The sequence below is a fragment of the Falco rusticolus genome, chromosome 5 (genome assembly GCF_015220075.1).
Source record: "Falco rusticolus isolate bFalRus1 chromosome 5, bFalRus1.pri, whole genome shotgun sequence".
In the NCBI taxonomy this organism is placed as follows: domain Eukaryota; kingdom Metazoa; phylum Chordata; class Aves; order Falconiformes; family Falconidae; genus Falco; species Falco rusticolus.
The window spans coordinates 73,677,764-73,695,802 of NC_051191.1; the positions used below are offsets into that span (position 1 = coordinate 73,677,764).

General features: G+C 41.1%; 1 protein-coding gene across 10 annotated transcripts in view; it reads left to right on the forward strand.

Annotated features, from left to right (window-relative positions):
* SOX5 (SRY-box transcription factor 5) overlaps window positions 1-18,039 on the forward strand; it is a 341,339-nt gene that overhangs the window by 303,839 nt on the left and 19,461 nt on the right. For 7 of the 10 annotated variants that reach the window (XM_037389411.1, XM_037389407.1, XM_037389408.1 and 4 more), the window contains one exon: window positions 3,470-3,642. In XM_037389411.1, coding sequence (XP_037245308.1) covers window positions 3,470-3,642 — 173 coding nt within the window. The remainder of the gene's footprint in view (window positions 1-3,469; window positions 3,643-18,039) is intronic. The other 3 variants (XM_037389409.1, XM_037389410.1, XM_037389415.1) reach the window with 1 other exon arrangement.

Sequence of the window (18,039 nt, forward strand, 5' to 3'; positions counted from 1 at the left end):
TTTAGATGTGGAATTAAGCACCTGACCTGCATCTCAGTGGCAGAACATCTCTTGTTCTCTCCTCTCCAATCTTCTTTCCCTACACACCTGATAGTTTTTCATAGGTTTGAGACCCCTGCAATTTACTTCTTTTAACAAGATGCAGATTTTGGAATGCTGTACCTGTAATGAGTGATAATGTAATTGGATAAAAGCTGTGAGGATGAATGGAGCTTTAAAGGTCACTCTTGTAAGAAGAACTAATGTGTTATACCATTAATAAACCATGGAAAACTGTGGAGCAAAAGATAACATACTTAAGTTATTGTTAATGACATAGAGTTCACTGCTGTATATCTCTCAGCTACAAATATAGAAAGTGACTTTTCGAGGCTGCTGAGCGGTATCACTCTGTGTACTGTATATATAAGATAAGCAGTGTTTAACTGGTGCAGGAGCTGTATGGACATAGTCTACTTCTAACAAAGGTTTATCCTTTAATGGAGGACTAGAAGAACAAAATGCTTGTGAACACTACAGAGTCTTTTCCAGCTAACTGCTGGGTCAGATCCAACCAAAGCTACAGCGACTAAAACTCACGATCATGTTGAAACCATTTTGTGATTTTAAACAAATGAGCATAAAATTTCAAGTCAGACTCCAGTAGGAGCTATGCCGCAAAATATTTCGAGAGCATTTTTAGCAATACTAAGGTCCCTAAAAATGGTAGAGAAGCTGGATCACTTTTATCTTGAGAGATTAATCCCTCTACAGAAAGTCACTGGGAAACATGCTGTCATTTCCCAGGTAGTTACTTTCCAGCATTTGAATGACTGGAGCTGTCAACGCAAGGCACAAGTTGTCTGTCCTAGGTATGCACAGTCCACCTTGCTGGGATGCATTTGAGCTGTCACTTTTCACTGCCACTAACTCCAAATTAAAACTGTTCTCTGAAAGCAATTCTTCAAGCTACTTGGTTCCCATGGCATGGAGAAAGGCTCAGGTATTGTTCAGTTGTCTTTGGAGGACGTAAACTTGCAGCCTCTCATGATTAACAGTATAGCTGCATTCAGGCATACAGATATGTAGTCCTTTTCTAGAGCTATCCTTAGAGCGTATAAATTATGCCACAGACTGAGCAGTCACAAATGTCGTGGCTTCATGTATGACTTTAAATCCAAGCATTTCTTTTTGGGAACAGGCATATGTCCGTGTACTAAAAACAGAAACAACTTCTCTCTGCCCTTTGCCATTATCTGCAACATCTCTATGCTAGTTTGGCAATCCTTGTAACTAAGTGCATTTTATGTAATGCAGTTCCCCTCTCTGTCAATAATTCACCACCTACCCTAAACAACAATAATTTACATTCAACTCGCTTCTATATTAATCATTTCCCTGCACACCAGCATCTTGGCAGCTACTGAAAAACATAAGGAGTGCTTGCTTTTATTCACTGTCATGTGCCAAACTGTCTCAAAGATAGCAGTATTCAGGAAAAGCCAAATAGTCTGGAGAAGGGCGTGAATTCCAGTTCCTAGGCAAATCCGGCTGTATTACAGATTGGAAGTATTATACCTAGCCTAATCAAGAGCAGCAATACTACTGTTTGTTTGTTTGTTTGCTTCCTTTTTAATTTATTCTGACTACATGCAAGCTTTATCAGTAACAGATGTAAAGTGGGGAAGAAACCAAGCAAGTTGATAAAATGGAAGTAAAAAAAAAAAATCAGCTGGTAGCAATGTGCTGGTACAGGTTGTATCCTTCCTTATGCTGGGAAGGCTGGAATTACTGGAATTCCATTGGCTGGGAGTTGCTGAACTGGGTCATTTGAGAAAAGCAATGTTGATGAAGTTATTTCATATAAAACTCTCTGGATTTGGGGCTATTTAGCCAAAAGCTAACTGTTAGCACAATTAACAACTGTCAAACCGCACAGAAATTTTTCTTTCTAGAGTTTTTGCGCGCCAAGGAAGACGGAAATACCAGTCCCATTCTGTCTGCAGCCTAAAAAAACAACAATAAAAACCCAAACCAAACTAGAATCCTGACAGCAGCACAGCACTGAACTAATCTGACATCAGCTTCTTCCCCTGAAATGTTTTAAGCAGCAAGACAATGTCCTACGTTTTTTGGCAATCAGTGGATCAGATAGAAGAGTCTAGCAATACAACAAGGATGTGTAATCTGACATGATTAGACAAGGCTCTTTAGGAACAGAACATTCATAATTGAGACAAAGAAAGAGTATTAATAACACTTTCCTAACACGGCAGTTAGCCATTTTATATTTCCTTTCTTTAATCTTAGTGTTTTTCAACAAATCATGGGATTTAATAGCGTGTTTTGGCAGATTAGAGGATTTATGGCCCAGATGTTTTTTGTTCTAAAAATGGATTAGGGTGTAAAGTTTGCTGGAATCCATGGAACATGTTGAGGCAAGCCGGTCATTTTGTGTGTGATTAGTGCCTGCCTTCTGTCTCACAGTCCCTCCATCTGTCACAATTCACCAATGGATCTGGTTAGATTTAGCCTCATGTCACAAACAGAAGTCCCTTTTCTGGGCAATTTCATATTACAGATTCATTTTATGCCGTTTTTATGCCCTAGTTAAAAGACAGAAAGAAGTGTGTGCGTGCGCACGCGTGTGGGGATGTGGAGAGGGGGAGGGAGATTGATAGATATTAGCCTCTCCTTTAATGTTTGAAAAATAGACTGGGGCTTGGAGTCTCCCATCAGTATTCTATCCTACAAATCACATGCAGATCATAATAAGTATAATCTACAGTACGCTAAAGGAAAAAAATGACAAAGTGTCACATTTAAAATTAAATAGTATTAGCTGTGCTGGTGATGCTTGTAACATTTTAAAAGGAAATAATTCAGTGACTACTAAGGCTAAGCCCTAGGCTGTGAATTTGCAGCAAAACAGTGGACATTTGACCTACTATTAGCAGCTTGAATAGGAGTGGGAATGTAGGTCCGTGTAGCTATGGTTTCTTATACATTTCTGAATGACAGGTGGTGGTGGGGAGCATTTAGTGGATGAGGTTTCTCTTTCCAGCCATTATGCATTTCATATCTATAGCAAAGCACCGCCACCTGTGGTTTATTTTAATGTATTCACAAGTTTTAAGAAGGGGAAGAATGAAATGGTCTATTTTTAAGAGTTTGGGGATTGCTGGCATGATCAAAGCTTCCCCAAGCTCTTATCCAGTTACATCCTGCTCCATACAAACCACAGGGCTGACCTCTGCAGCATCAGGGAAATAATGAAACTAATGGGATCAAATATCAGGATGATGATTTTGGCGCTGAGGTTTCTCATGCTTTCTATCCAGGTGGCTCTGTCATAACAATAACAGAATTACAAAGCATGGGTGGGTTTCTGGGCGCTGCCTTTTAACTCTTTCTCGTTGATAATGATAAACCAATGGTGCATTTCATTGATGAAAGCTAAAGTGTTTTCTTATAACTTTCTTTTTTTAAGATATCCTTTCTTCTATCACGTCGTCAGGTTATTTAAATGACCACGATGCTGTTACCAAGGCAATCCAGGAGGCCCGACAGATGAAGGAGCAACTTCGGAGGGAACAACAGGTGCTGGATGGGAAGGTGGCCGTTGTGAATAGCCTGGGTCTCAATAACTGCAGGACAGACAAGGTGAGTTTCCAAGATTCCCTTTGCAAAGGGTCAAAGATCGTATTTGGCTCTCCCTGCAGATACATAGTCAGGTTCTTTGTCTTTTTTTTTTTTCCCTCCTTTTTCGTGCTCTATTTTCTTCTTCCCTGTTTTTAAACAGAACAGTTGCTTCTTTCAAAAAATGTAAAAAGTAAACCGAGAACCACAACCAAAAGATGACATGAGAGAGAGAGAGAGAGACCTAGAGACCCCTGGGGGAGAGTGGGGAGGAGGCAGAGATAGTTAAAGCCCTCACAAGACCTTTGGAGGCCACTAATTCTGTGTTCCAGCCTGTCAGCGTGTATTATGAGAAGGTGAACTTGGAAATCTTTGGGTCTAAGTGGAAATCTTGCTTTATGAAAATGCTTACATGTGTTTGTGAGATGAGCTGGATTTGAAAATATTCAAGCTTCTTTAGGAATATAAGCTTTGCTGATACTCAGGCTCAGCTTCTGGGTATTTAGCCTTGTGAGGTTGTCATATGTGATATTTTGTGACCATTGCAATGTAGCTCTGTCATGTCATGTTAGATGACTTAACAAAATTGAAAAAATGAAGAATTGACAACACAAACTGTACCAAATATTTGCAGTGAAACTTAGGGGCAGCAGAATGTATGGGCCTTACCACCTCTGCTTTTGAACTGGCCTGCGAAGCTGTGCTGTAACAAAACACTGACAAAGTAAATATTCTCTAGTAAAATTTGTATGTACTGCAAATGTTGCGTATGTCAAAGTGGTTGTGATTTGCTGCTTTTCTCTGGAAATACCTGATGTCTTTCCATGTATTACCCTGGCTTACGGAGGATAAATAGACCTGCCAGTACTTGCTGCCACATTTATAGTAAGCTGTCCTTACAATACTGCCACCTAAGATATACATCCAGACTCCTGTGTGTGTCTCAACATCATATGCTTAGCAAGACTTTTTCCTCAATTCCTCTCTTCCCCTGCAATATTTTCTAAGGTGATACAGCCTTTGTCGTGCAGTACAACAAAGATGACTGTTGTTGCATTTGGTGTAAACTGAATTTTATTGAAACTGCTTCTAGTGGCTTTTCACTGTAAGGCCTTGTGTGAATCACTGAGGTAGGCAGATAAATAGAATGAATAAAAATGATCAGCTATTCAGCAGAAACTTGAAAGTCAGTCATCCTAGGAAGCTCGTGAGTCAAACAATATTGTCCAGAATGAGCAGATTGCTAATTTGGATAGCTTTCCATTTTCCCTGTTTTTAGATGGAGTTTGATCAATAAGCTGTGAGAAGCCAGCAGTCTGGGTAATGAATGTTAAATGTACATGTGAGTCTCTCACTACTGTACTTTTTTCATCAGTCTACCCTGGGTGTAAGTGATGTAGAAATGACTCCCAATTTCATGCACTTTCTTGAGAGGAAGGGGAAGGAAAAAAGAAAAAGAGGTCAGTGTAATAGGTATCTGGCAGTACATACAATCTCTCTTAGAAGAATAAGAGTGCTGGTATGGGGCGAGAGAAAGAAAGAGAGGAGGGATGGAGCATGTTTACGGCATTTCACATAGAAGAGTACCAGAAGGGAAAAGGGAAAAGCAGAGTGTCAGATATAAGAAGAAGTGATCACAAGCACAAAGGAATTTATATTCAAATATTTAAGCATTCTTGAAAGGATGCTCGGAGCAGAAATTTCTTTTCTCTGCTCCCCATGTAGAAATGACTTTAACACTCAGCCAGATGCTAATGCAAAGTGACTCAAGCTATTCCTCGCAAGCATAGCTAAATTGCCGTTATTTGTTAAGCGCATTGAATTCAGCTGTGGATACAGCAGTTGGTTGCATTCAGAAAGCATCTGTACCCTTTTTTTTCCTTTTTTTTTTCCTTTTTTTTTTTTTTTTTTTTTTAATCCTCCAAAGCAGAGACAACTCTACCTATCTCCCCCCTCTCCTCCCTTGTGCTGGCTGGGAATTGTCAAGTGACAACCGACCAAATCCTTTTGGACAGGAAGCCTTCATCCTGAGTTCTATATACTTGCAAAGCAGGCCTTGTGGTTGGATCAGGAAGCCCATTAAAAGCACTTTGATGGTATGGAAATTCATCTTCATGAAGCACCCAGGCCCCTAAGCAGCATGCTGTTTAGCTGTGGTTACAGATCAGTCATTCACATCGGAGGGCAGTAATTGTGCTGACGGCTTGTTCGGCAATGGAAGTACATAAAATAATCCCAGGCCCTCCACCATGGCATTGCGAGTTAATCTTCTTTAATACAGATCAGCTGTTGTTCTAACACATGACTTTATGCTGGCTCTAGTGACTCTGCACAGCCTTTTGATTAAGTAACAGGAGTGGAACCATCTGCATTCACTTTATTCTGTTACTTTCCTATTGTTGGGATTCTCCTTACCCCTTCTGTTTTCACTTCTCACTCTCAACCCCAGTTGAAGTTTATTTTCCTCTCTAATTCATGCCTCCTGGTGGGCTCATGGGGGGCAGAGAGGAGTTCTTTTACAAGGTAGCAGGAAGAAAAAATTGTTTGCTCAATTGAAAGTTTTTGTAAAGCGACTGTAGAGTTTGGGGGTTTTCATACAATAAATGCCAACATTTTATCAGGATGCAATGTTTTATATTATTATTTTATTTTTATTTTGGTTTATTTTATTTTATTTTGGTTTATTTTATTTTTAAAGTGACAGGAGACAGGAAAGAAAATAACCAAGTCTGAGCTCTCCTAGACTATAATGGCATTTGAGCTGCTGAGGTGACCACTTGGCTGCTAAGCACTAGTTAAGAAGTTGCAATTTTTAACGTGTAGGGTCTCCTGAGCATTCTCTTGCATTTGATCCAACAAAGGAAAAAATGCAGGCTGTAAAGTTTATGTACTGTTGTCCTTTCCCACATATGCTCTAGGCCATCCACTGACTAACCAGGTATGAAATTCAGACCCAGACAAACCCCCCAACTTTTCTAAAGTTTTTGTCTGATCTAGAACTTTTTTCTCTTACTAAGAGCAAGATTTCAGAGGAAGGCAAGTGCTGCCATTCTGATTGAAATTTTATTTTGTTTTTCCTTGTTTTCAAGGGAAAGAAAAAGAGGTGGTTGAGATGGTGGGTAGTGAGAAATAGAGTGCTACAGTGTTGCAACCGAGGGTTTTCCTTCAGAAGCTCAGAGTCCTGCCAGGGGACTGAGAGGCAGCCCCCTGAATGAGCTTTTGGTATGTTACAGTCACTCATTACGGAGTTAAAAGAGGGTTACCTTAATGTAGTTATGCGTCCGTGGGCACAGTTGTACTTAGAAATGTACTTTATGTCTATAGTTATGTATAGAAGAAAGACACTCTTTCCTGTAGAGTGATCTCAGTCTTTGTAGGCAACAAACACTTGCCTGGGGATATCCCAAATTTTCCTGCCTTTTCTGCAGTGGCTAGTGTGGTTATGGAGACCTGGGATTCTCGGAGACCTGTTCAGTTTTTTGTGCCGTTGTTTCTGCAGCCTGCCAGTGAAGGCAGGCTCTGTGCAGTTCTGAACACGTATGTTAAGCTCGTGGTAGGGATTTATCTGCCAGGGGTAGCTGGGCAGGCTCAGGGCTGGAAGTCACCTTTGTGAGTCTCTGCTAAAGCTCCTTGGGGCTTTTCACCACACATGTACATGACCTGTTATCTGGCTTGTGTTCCCAGATGGGTTGATCCCTGTGGACAGCCAGACCTGCCAGCTGTAAGGCAGTAGTCAGACAGGAATTTTGTGGAATTGGGGAGAAACTGTATAAAAGGAGTCATAAATGAGAAAAGATTTTAAAAAATGGTTAGGATTATTTGGGTGAGTCACTTTATGGGCATCCAACTTGGACCGTCTTGAGGGATTTGATTTTCAGAGGATTACAGTAAAAACTATGAGCATCATGCTGAACATGGATTTTACTAAAACCTATTTTAATTGCAAATGCAATAAAACATATTTTTACATTGCTTTTCTTGGAAACATTTCCATGTATAAATGAGAAGTGTGTGTATATGTTTTTCTGGTTTCTTGGAAACCCAGGAGCATAGTTTTATTTGTAATTGTCATCTACAGTTAATTATAGCTTGATATGTACTATACATATACAATGCTACCTTTTATACATGTACCTTTAGAGTGCAGATTGTCATCTAGTGCAAACACCACAACGGGCAACATCAGCAAGTGGACTGTGGTCTGTTTGTTCAGCCCCAAAACTGCCTGTTCCTCTGCAAAGGAGATGTACACAAACACAAAGAGCCAGCATGTGTGTGCGTGCATACAAGCCTACAGCGTGCTCTTTCAGAGATACACAGCACAAACATTCACCGAGCTAGCCAGTAATTTTCCGACTGTAGTCAGACTCTCAAGCATTTGTGTACGTACCCTGATAACTGTAAAAATGAGGAAGGGGGAACACAAGCAAGCATTTGAGCATGTGTCTGTACGCCAGTACAAATACAAACGCAGGTACTGGTTTCTGAATGCTGGTGTCTCCTGCTGAAGGTGCCAGCGGCTGAGGCAGTCGTGTGAATATACGGAGCCACACAAGCCTTTCGGATGTGCACCGACAGTCGTACTCGTAGCAGGCTCTGAGATGAGTACATCCGAATAGGTGCACCTCCTATGCCGAAGTGTTTCTTAACCTGTGATACAAGTTTTCCCTGTCACTGCTTGGAGTGTGTCCTTTTAAAAGGCACTGACATGTACTTGTCTGCTGGGCTGTGACTAAAGAGCTATTTGTAACAATATTTATTCCAGCATTGTAAGCAGGAGCCTATTTATTACTCATGCTTATGGAACACCAGGTTCAGGATGTCTTTCCTCCCATTCCCACCCAACCCTCCTCCCACCACCATCCTCCCCACTCCCAGCCCACCTCCCCCTCTTCCCCTTAAGAGTGCCAAACATGCAATGACAGTGACCAATGTTGACTTAATGTGGATGTTTAATAATGAAAAAAGTGTGTCAGTTCCAGCGTTAGTTACAAATGGCAGTAAGTATATCGGGTGGCAGCCCTGTAATAATTTTACATCCATCATGCCTTCCTGATGCCTCACTGGCTGCCTGATGGATGGGGATAGCAGAGTTAACTCTGTGTGATCTGCTGAGCTGAAATGAATTCTGTCCCTGCTAGCCCCTCATGGAGGAGGGGCATATTAAGAATCTCAAACTCGCAGATCCTGCTGCCTTTGAGAAATAAAACACTGGAGTTTACTTTACTAAAGGCATAAGGAGTAGCTGGTTTAGCACATGGCATTTAAATTTCTCCTGCAGTAGTGGATTTTACTTCAGTGACATGTTTTTTGTCTTCCCCTAATGGTTAGATTTGAACCAGAAAGTCAAGAAAAAACTGGAGGAGAGAAGGGTTGGTAAAACAGACTCTGACCCTCTGCTTGCTGCGGACACTGACAGTCCACAGGTCAGATTAGAGTGAATAGGTTGTAATGATTGAAACTAGGAAGAATGGGACGTGGCACAAGCCAGGCTTCCCAAGCAGGGGAAACGCACTGGAAATAGGTCCACAGGTGCAATACTAACATCATAAACTGAACCACTTTTAAAGAGTTGAAATTTGCTTATTTTCATCATCTCTGTAGGATTTTACTTGAAAGATACTTCAGCATTCTCAGTGACTAGCAGAGGCTATATTACCCACAGACATTACATACAGTCACATTTATCCCTGCAAGTTTAGCAGACCGCTAATGTATATGTCCTGTAATTTGTAGCCCACTCTATTCCTTGCTGGCCTGTAAAACACTAGGAAAGATGATCAGTATAATATTTCTGTTCTCTTCTTGCAGTGTGAAGTGAGATCCATTTGGAATAATTATTATACATTGGGGACCAGGGAATACTTCCAGACAATGGACTGTTACAGTCCCACAACAAAAAAGTTAACATACTATGCTAACAACTGTGTATCTATCCCCTTCTTATTACCCCCTTCCTTACCCTCTTCCTAATTTGATCTTACTGAGGTTCTTTTCCAGCAGAAATTCTTGCATGCAATTGCAGTTGTCTTTGTTAATGCTATCAACACAGAGCAGACAGTTTTCAAAAAGCATGACAAGGCGGCGAGCAGGTATTATGTCATCACCCGTCCATCACCCTGTATGTCAGCCTTTCAGTAAGTCCAATCAGTGGGCTCAACAGGATCATTCATGTTCAAGGAGTCCTCTGTTCAACGAAGCTACTCTATCCATTGTCATTTCTCCTGAAACTTTTCTCAAATTTAATTAAAAACACATGTCAAGTTTGCACACTGCAAAGATCAAAATTGTTTTTGCCCAGCACTGGTAACTAAGCATTAAACATTTTGATTTGCTTCAGCTGAAAGTTTATTCCCCGCCCCCTGCCCCCCAATTTTTTTTGCCATTTGCTTTGTGGAGCTTGTGTATATTTATATTTACAGCCTCTGCATTTAATGGCCACATGCCTTGTTTTCACAGATGGCCAGTGGAAGACTTCCCCTCCCCCCTTTTCTTTCAGTAAAGCCTGCCTTTGGTTTTGCTACTTTTGTCACAGTGCCACTACTCTTAGTTAGCAAGTGCCTACACATGGGAGGGAGAGATTCTGCAATGAGGATTTTTTTATTCCCCCAAGGATTTTAGCCCTTTATTTTAAAATACCATTTTTTTCCTGATTGGCCATCATCTATTACATGCCCAGATACATTATTCAAAGACAAATGTGTATATTTATGTGTGTCTTTAGTGCATCATTATGGCAGGGATGCATGGGCAGGGTTAGCTAGTAAAAACTGAAGCATACAGAGGGAGAGACAAATTCTGCTCACAGATGTGTACATGAAACTCGCACTGAAGTCAAGAACAGCAGGCAAAAAGGCAAGGGAAGAACCCTGGATCCTTTCAGGTGCTGAACTCTGAATGGGAATTTAAGTCTTCATTCACTCCAAAGGGCAGAGATTGGAGACATTCACTGGCTTGTCTGGATCAGGGAGGACTGCAGGCTTCTTATACCTTAGTGAAAATTTTATTGAGCAGCATAAAGATGGATCAGCTTCCTCCTGAAAAAAACATACAATTGATTTGGAGTTCTTGTTATGCCTTTTGAGCATTTTGAGTCTTTGGGCTTAAGTTCTAAGCTGTACCCTACAGCCATGAGAGCTAATTACTTCCTGAGATTTATTATTTGTACATAATCGTGTGCCTCCAATAGCTAGGGCTTTCAGCACATTCATGGGCACCAGCATCTGTGCAGTACCTCTCTTCAGTGTAATAGAGGCTGAGTCTGATTCTTCAGTGAATTGTGTCCATTTCATCTTCTGGGGGAACAGCCTGTCCTATTCTGCCCGTCCTAATGCTTGCCTAGTGTACAGTTAGCTGAGTGACAAACAGCCTCTAGTATGTCTTGGGGATGCTGAACTTTACCTTTAATTGTATCGATGCTAATGCTGGAGAGTAGACAAGCTCATGACTTCATGACTGTCATGACTTCATGACTGAAAAAATGTGGTGGTTTCTTTGTTAGGAGATAGCCTAGATAGCTTCTTCATTAGGGCTGGAACAAACAGAATCAAAGGTACAGCAGCCGCCATAATTTGAATACCTTCTAGGGACAAATGGAAAAGAATAGTCGGTATTGCTGCTGTGCAGTTGAGCCACCCATTGTTTAATAAACAATTGCCAGGAAAGCAGAGACTGTGTTCTTGCTTTCTCTACGTGCATGTAGACCCTCTTTCCCAGGATATCCTGTGTGGGTTGTGATTTTCATCTTGTTTCATTTTTTGTGTGCCAGCTCTCTTCCCCAGTTAACCCTTCTTTTCCTCACTGATCAGCTGTAGCAGCTGTTTCTGACTCGCTGTGAAATCTTTCATTAAAATTTACACAGCAGATTTCATCCAGAGATCTCAAAACTCTTCACAGTGGTGGGACAATGTCATGGTCTCTGTCCTGCTTAGCTGGGGAACTAAGGTTCAGCGACTGAACAATTCATGCAAAGTTAACAGACCATGTCAGCCCAGAAAGCAGTCTAGGTGAGAAACTGGGTCATGTAAGAACCTATTTGCAACCAGCAGCTTACAGCTAGATCTGGTTGAGGTCAATGCCTATGTGCACACTGTAAAAACTTCTGTAGGAAGGAAGCAGTGTCTCATCCTTCTGCTTTGCTTTTGCTTTCCTTTTTATTTCTTCTTTAAAGTAATGGACTGGGCCAGTCCTACCTGCATTTTCATTTTAAAATCCTGACTTGCACTATCTCTGAGAGCTCCTAAGAAAAGAAAAAGAGGACCTCGCCTGTCCTCATTTCCTCTAGAATTGCTACTTCCCATCAGTTTGTTCTGAAGTCAAATAATATGTTTCACTGAAGAAGTAATTCTTTCTTAGGTAAAGAATTCAAACAAAAAAAAATTTTAGGGACCTGACCCCTGCCAAGTTACTGATGATTTTCCTCTTTTTGTTTCAGCGGACTCTGAAACTTCAAAAGGTACTTACTTGAGAACCCCTAGAAACCAAAGACATATGTCCACAACGTGTGGCAAAGAAAATGGCATGCAAATTTCAGCAAATTCCCCCTGTGACTGGGTGTCTGTCCCTAAGAAAAAAGTAGTTAAATATCTGGGTCTACTTGATCCACCTGATTTTTTCCCTATAACACCTCATAGGGCACCTTTCTACTGAGTCCATATAGCGCTTCGTATAGAGTGCAAATCAGATACAATGATTTCTAAGCAGTATTGAACCATTTTGGGTGTGAATAGATACTGTAAACCAAAAGATATGGTTCCTTTACCAAGTGATGTAGTCCAGTTAAGACTGAATGTAATAATTCTGAAAGAAGTACGTAAAATCAGGAAGAGCCACAAATAATGAATGTTCTTTTCTTGCTTGTAATGCTGCTTTTAGGTTCTGTGGGTGGATTATTCCATGAAAAAGAGAGATCTCAGATAAGCAAGACTGAAGGGACTGAGGGGGTGGTGAATGCATTGTTTCTTCATACTCAACTTTGATGCAACAACAACAAGAAAAAAATCCCCCAAATGATAAATTGCTGTGACATTATAAATAATCTTTCATCTTCTTTGGTGGTCCACAGAGTTTATGTAATTGGAAGGCTAAAACCCTTCTTCGTTGTTTCTTCCCTTTTCATTAGTACAGTAGAAGACTATAAAATTGTGCAGCCAGAAGGCGTTTAACAATTACTGAGTCAACATTTGAAAGTCTCACTCTATTTTATCATTTTATGCATGTGCTTTTTATGAGTTTTACAGCCCTTCAAGCATTACTTAAGCAAGGTCCATTGTAATGGAGGATCTGTAACTGCTCTTATTTTTATTTTAGTTTGCTTTCCCTTGCACCATGTGCCATCAGCAAGAGTCACATTCCACGCTCACAAAGAAATTATGAGCTTGAGGTTGCAATTTTTAAATAAGGTTCAGGAGCGCTAGTTTCAGTTCCTAAGACTACCGGTTTTTACTAAGGAACCTTTGGCAAGTCACACAGTATATGACTCAGTTTCCCATCTGGTAGACGGAGTTAATAATAACGCCTTTGTGAAATTTTGTGGCTAAATTCACCAATGAGTGTAAAACATTTGGACAATGTGATCTGTTACATAGAAGAGCCTAAATGTAAATAGAAGATCCCTCTGAAAAGAGCTGGGAATTCTCTTACAGCAGTTACAGGTGTAGCAGGATCTGGACTGTAACATGGTTTGGACTGAGATGTAGACAGTGTGCGCAGTACCTGCTTTGAAGTACTGTGGCATTAACATGCAGGAGTAGAGCCTGAACAGCAAATAATTAATTGTGTGCAAACCTCTGGGCATACCTCTCACTGCTGCCAGTGGTTCCTCTAAGTTCTTCCAGCTCTTGGTAATGCCTGCCTACCTCATGTTTTTCCGCATTTTGAAAGACTGGATAAAGATTTTATAGCACAAGCTATTCTGATGGTTTTTATTGCAAGAGGCAGAAAGATTACTTTTACAAAGTCTTCACTCATGTCAGATGTAGGATAAGACACTTCACCTTTTTGGAGAGCTGAAGAAAATATCATAATGTTGAATGGATAACACCTGGCACCACCAATGTGTCTGATAATTAAAGATGTTTTTCTGTCATAAACAGAAGTGAACTTTCATTGCAGGATCATAGTCTAGCAGCTAATCTGCCCAGTACTTAAAGATTTGGTGCATATTGACCAAGATGTATGTCAGAATGGTTGATATTTACTGGGGCTTGCTGAGCGAAGGCTTCCGCCTCAAGCAACACAAACCGCATTAGATGCTGCCACAGGGCCTGCTCAACAATCTAAGATAAAAACTAGATTATCAAAACTCAATCTATTTGAAAATACCAGCATTAGAGTTTAGATGTGGGAATTTTTCCTGCAGAACAGGATGATAAAAAGCTGGACAAACTGCACTTGGAGGGGGAAGGGGGGAAATGGGACGCTAGAAAGGACAATAAAAGGCAGCCATCTGTTTGTTTTTATGTATTGACACTGAAGAACAAAGGGGGCAGGCACTCTGTCCCGTCAGTGTACTTGTAATTCTTAGGGGCAGGAACTGATGAGTGGGTTTCTCCTTGCGGTCCATAGGTAACCGTGTTGCGCACTCTCCGGCTCCTCTACAAACACATCTTTTTTCGCCTGGCCTTTCAGTTCACTTGGGATAAGAAAAGCGGGAATGTGAAGAGGTGTGCCTGAACACTCCTCCTCTGGTATTCTACACTGGCTGTATCTCTGCAGGCATCAAACTGAGAGGAAAAATATACATATCAGGGGAAATGGGGGTAGGGTTGAGGGAGTAGAAAAATGAAGAGTGGACTGCTTCAGGGAAACTGCTAACTTTGAATTATGCAATCGGAAAAACAGCTCTTGCCAAAATACAATTCTAACGGAGTTCAGAGTACTGTCAGTGTTTGCCAAATACCCCAGCCAAAAGGATGTCTCGAAGAGGGGGAGGAGGGATCCGTTGCCATATGCCCAGCGTTCACAGTATTCTGGAAGAACTGTGGAGTCCTTCAGGAGTGGAGGCATGTGCGTGGTCTGAGGTGCACCCTGAGCGTTGGTACCATGATCCAACACAAAACAGGAGCAGTGAGGTCAGGGGGGAGTAAGCAAATATACCAGAATGTCTTTATTTCTCAAACCTTCCAAGGTTTTGCTTCACGTTTGTGTAGTAGTGGGAGGAGTTCTGGCAAACATTATCAGGCTGTTCTACATATGTTTTGACTCTTCTTGTTTTATGTTTCTTCTATGAAAGAGACTACAACCAAGATCTTGTCATTTTTAGATCAATGTTTTGTTAAACTATGACAGCTCTCCATGACAGAGAGCCAAGTAACTTTTGCAGCTGACCACAAAACTGAGTCTGACTTGCAGTGCTTAGTCATTTTTTATATTTTTTTTTTTCTACATGACACATTCTGTGTGTGTATGTGTTTTTCATTGTTCTTTTAAATATCATTAGAACATTGCTAGGACCTGTGGTACAAATCAATCTTCTCCAGCAGATTACTTTCTTTGATTAATAAAGTTTTAGAAATTTCTCGTCACATTGTGGCTGTTGATGAAACCTCTCTGGTTATACTTTGAACAGTTGGGCTATTGTGGCATTGATTCCTCTCTACAGTATTATCTTCTCTGGTTTGCCCATTACAATTTTAAATGATCCAGACAACAGAGCTCTCGCTGCACCTACGGAGAGTTTCTGGTACAATCCGATAGAAGTGACCATTGGGACAGTTTTTCCCAACCTCTGCTGAAGTTCTTCATAGAGGAAAAAGATGTTTATAAGATGTCTTCCAGCATTCTGAGGCCTGATCTACAATTCAGAAATCTAGAAGAAAAAAAATCACTTCGTCTTTAGCAAGAGATCCCTATGTTTCTTCGCCTACAAGAATAGAAGCGTTGCCATTTGTTTTCACTGCTTTATGCTGTCCGGTTTTCAGCAGGTCTCAACCAGTTCTTTGCAACCACTTCCCCAGGCGTGAGCCAACCTTGCCCATTCTTCCCAGCAGTATCGGTTCTAGGCTGTAGCTGGATGCCACTCCTGCATTGCTCATAAGATGAATAGCGTTTCATACCTTTGGGGTGTGGGGTAAATCTCAAAGAGATTATCACTCTGGTTATTTTCTTGTAGCTTTAAAAACCTGAAAGCATGTACAATTTCATCAGCTGAACTCTCTTCCCCATTTCTTTCCCTGCCCAGCAAGACAGTTGGATATAGAGCTTGATAAAATGATAAGTCTAAGGCATAGTCCCACATAGTGTGCAGGAATGGTCCACTGCCTCCTGAATTCTAGTGCTGCACCATAACGGCATTATTAAAGTGTGTTGCTGAACCCAACGTGTGTGTACTCCACCTGTTATCACTGGATGGTACCGCCGCTTGCTACTGTTTACGCAGCTAATCCAACATAGCAGAGTGGCGGCGGTTTTAAGAATGTGTGATTTGCTGTTGAATTAAGATAATGATGATAAATAGACCCTATTTTTGTATGAATTTGAAACCATTGTGGACCTCTTGTCTGAATTTCTTAAATAGGTTCTGTGAGAGGAGGCTGGGCTAGCGGTGTCAGCAGGTTGGCAGTTTATTTGGGGTCAGGGAGGAAAATATTTTTTTTCCTTTGTATCTCTGGAGCTTCCATAAACACTTTCGTCATAAACTGAAGGACTTCTGTAGGAAAGGTAGAGAGATGCTTATGTCAAATGAAAAGCAGTAAGTCATCAGCTGAATGCTTTCAAGCAAAACAACATGGGAATGCTGATTAGCCCATTTTGAATACTTTGTAAAAGCGTTTCTGTACATTGGGGAAAATCAGCTGCAGTGTGTTTAATGGGAAGAGTGCAGGACAGGAAACTGGAACGCTGCTTACGTGTAGCCAGGCTTTTGCATCCTGCCAGGGTGTCGCTGGTCTCTTCCTGCTCTCCTAATGCTGTTGCAGAGGCTTAGAAGGGAGCAGACCTTAGACTTATTCTTGCCTGAATACCTTTTAAACTTAAACATTCGTAAACATCAGCACAGAAAAGTGTACCTTATCGTTGCTGATTGGATTACATTGTCATTCATTACATTTAAGTAACAGGGAGTAACTTGTGAGTGTGTTGAAGGGGTAGTCTCCCTTCAACACACTCTTCCTCCATGTTTGGGCTGTCCAGAGAGCCACCTCTAAACGCCGGGGCTGAGCAGCATAGCCCAGGAGCTCAGCACTCATCTGGCATTCCTTCACAGCCTTTCTTCCATCATGCCTGCACTCTCTCACTTCATCTAATGTGGCAGTACCTCAAAAGGCAAAACTTTGCCCAAGATGGATAGCGGCAGAGCATCTGTAGGCTTGCGAAGTCAAACTGATAAACGAGCCGTACCCAGCGTGTACCTTGCAGACAGCATGCCTGAGTATTCGCTGACCTTAAGACTCAATCAGATCATGTCGGCAGAGTGTGGTTCTGAATGTAACTGCCTCCGACTTCAACAGCTGCGTTTACTGCATAAAGAAAAAGCTGTTAAGCCTGTGCCCTTTGCGCTCTCAGCTCTGTTTCTCTAAGAGGTTTATACATGATTCAAGAAAAGTCTGCAAAAGAATAACTCCCCTCCCCCATAACATACCTGACAAGAGGAGATGTTCTTTTATATTTTAGGTTGATGGCAGCATTTTTAAATTATTCCTGATGCAAAAATTTTTCAACTCTATCGTTATGAAGCTGATGGTAAATAGAGATTTTTTCTGAGGAAAAAACTACTGACTTCCATTATGTATCTGAGATACATTTGGAAGAAATACGAAGTCAACTTCTTCCCGAATTTCTGTCTGCTGACAGGCAGCTTTGGAAACGGGAGCTGAGTTAAAACCAGTAGATCAAAGAGTTTGGTAAAACCAAATGCCTGAATACTTCAGGTGCTTATTCGAAGCTTCTCCAAACTTTCTGGATCTGCTGTGCTTGGTAGTGCTAGAGGAATCCTTTTGCCTGTGATAGGCTGACTCCATTGCATGAGCTTTTCCTGCAAAAAAACAAGAGGATAACTCATCTTGCATGCTTTCGTTATTGAAAGTTCTGTCGGTGGTTATTGACAAAGCACTAGGAGTGCAAAAGGGATCCACAATGAAAATGAATGTGAGGAGTAGGAAAGTTAACCTAGTGTTCCCTAAACTGTGCAGGCATACACAGTGGAGCAGATTAGCCTCGTTTCGAACTCCCTCAAGAAAACCTTTGTGAAACAACTTACATGAATTTGAACTGTTCTTTGAATTGCAGATGCAGGGACATCACATCGCAGGAAGCATTTCTGTAGTCGCATTGTTCTCTTTTCTGTTTTCTTCTATAATACCACCCAGTGACATTATTAGGCTACATAGAATAGATGTAAAGTCTCCGGTTGCCATGTGAAATCTGGAAGTTTTTTTAGTTTGTTGATCTTTTACAGTCATCAAGAGTGGAATAGAGCAACAA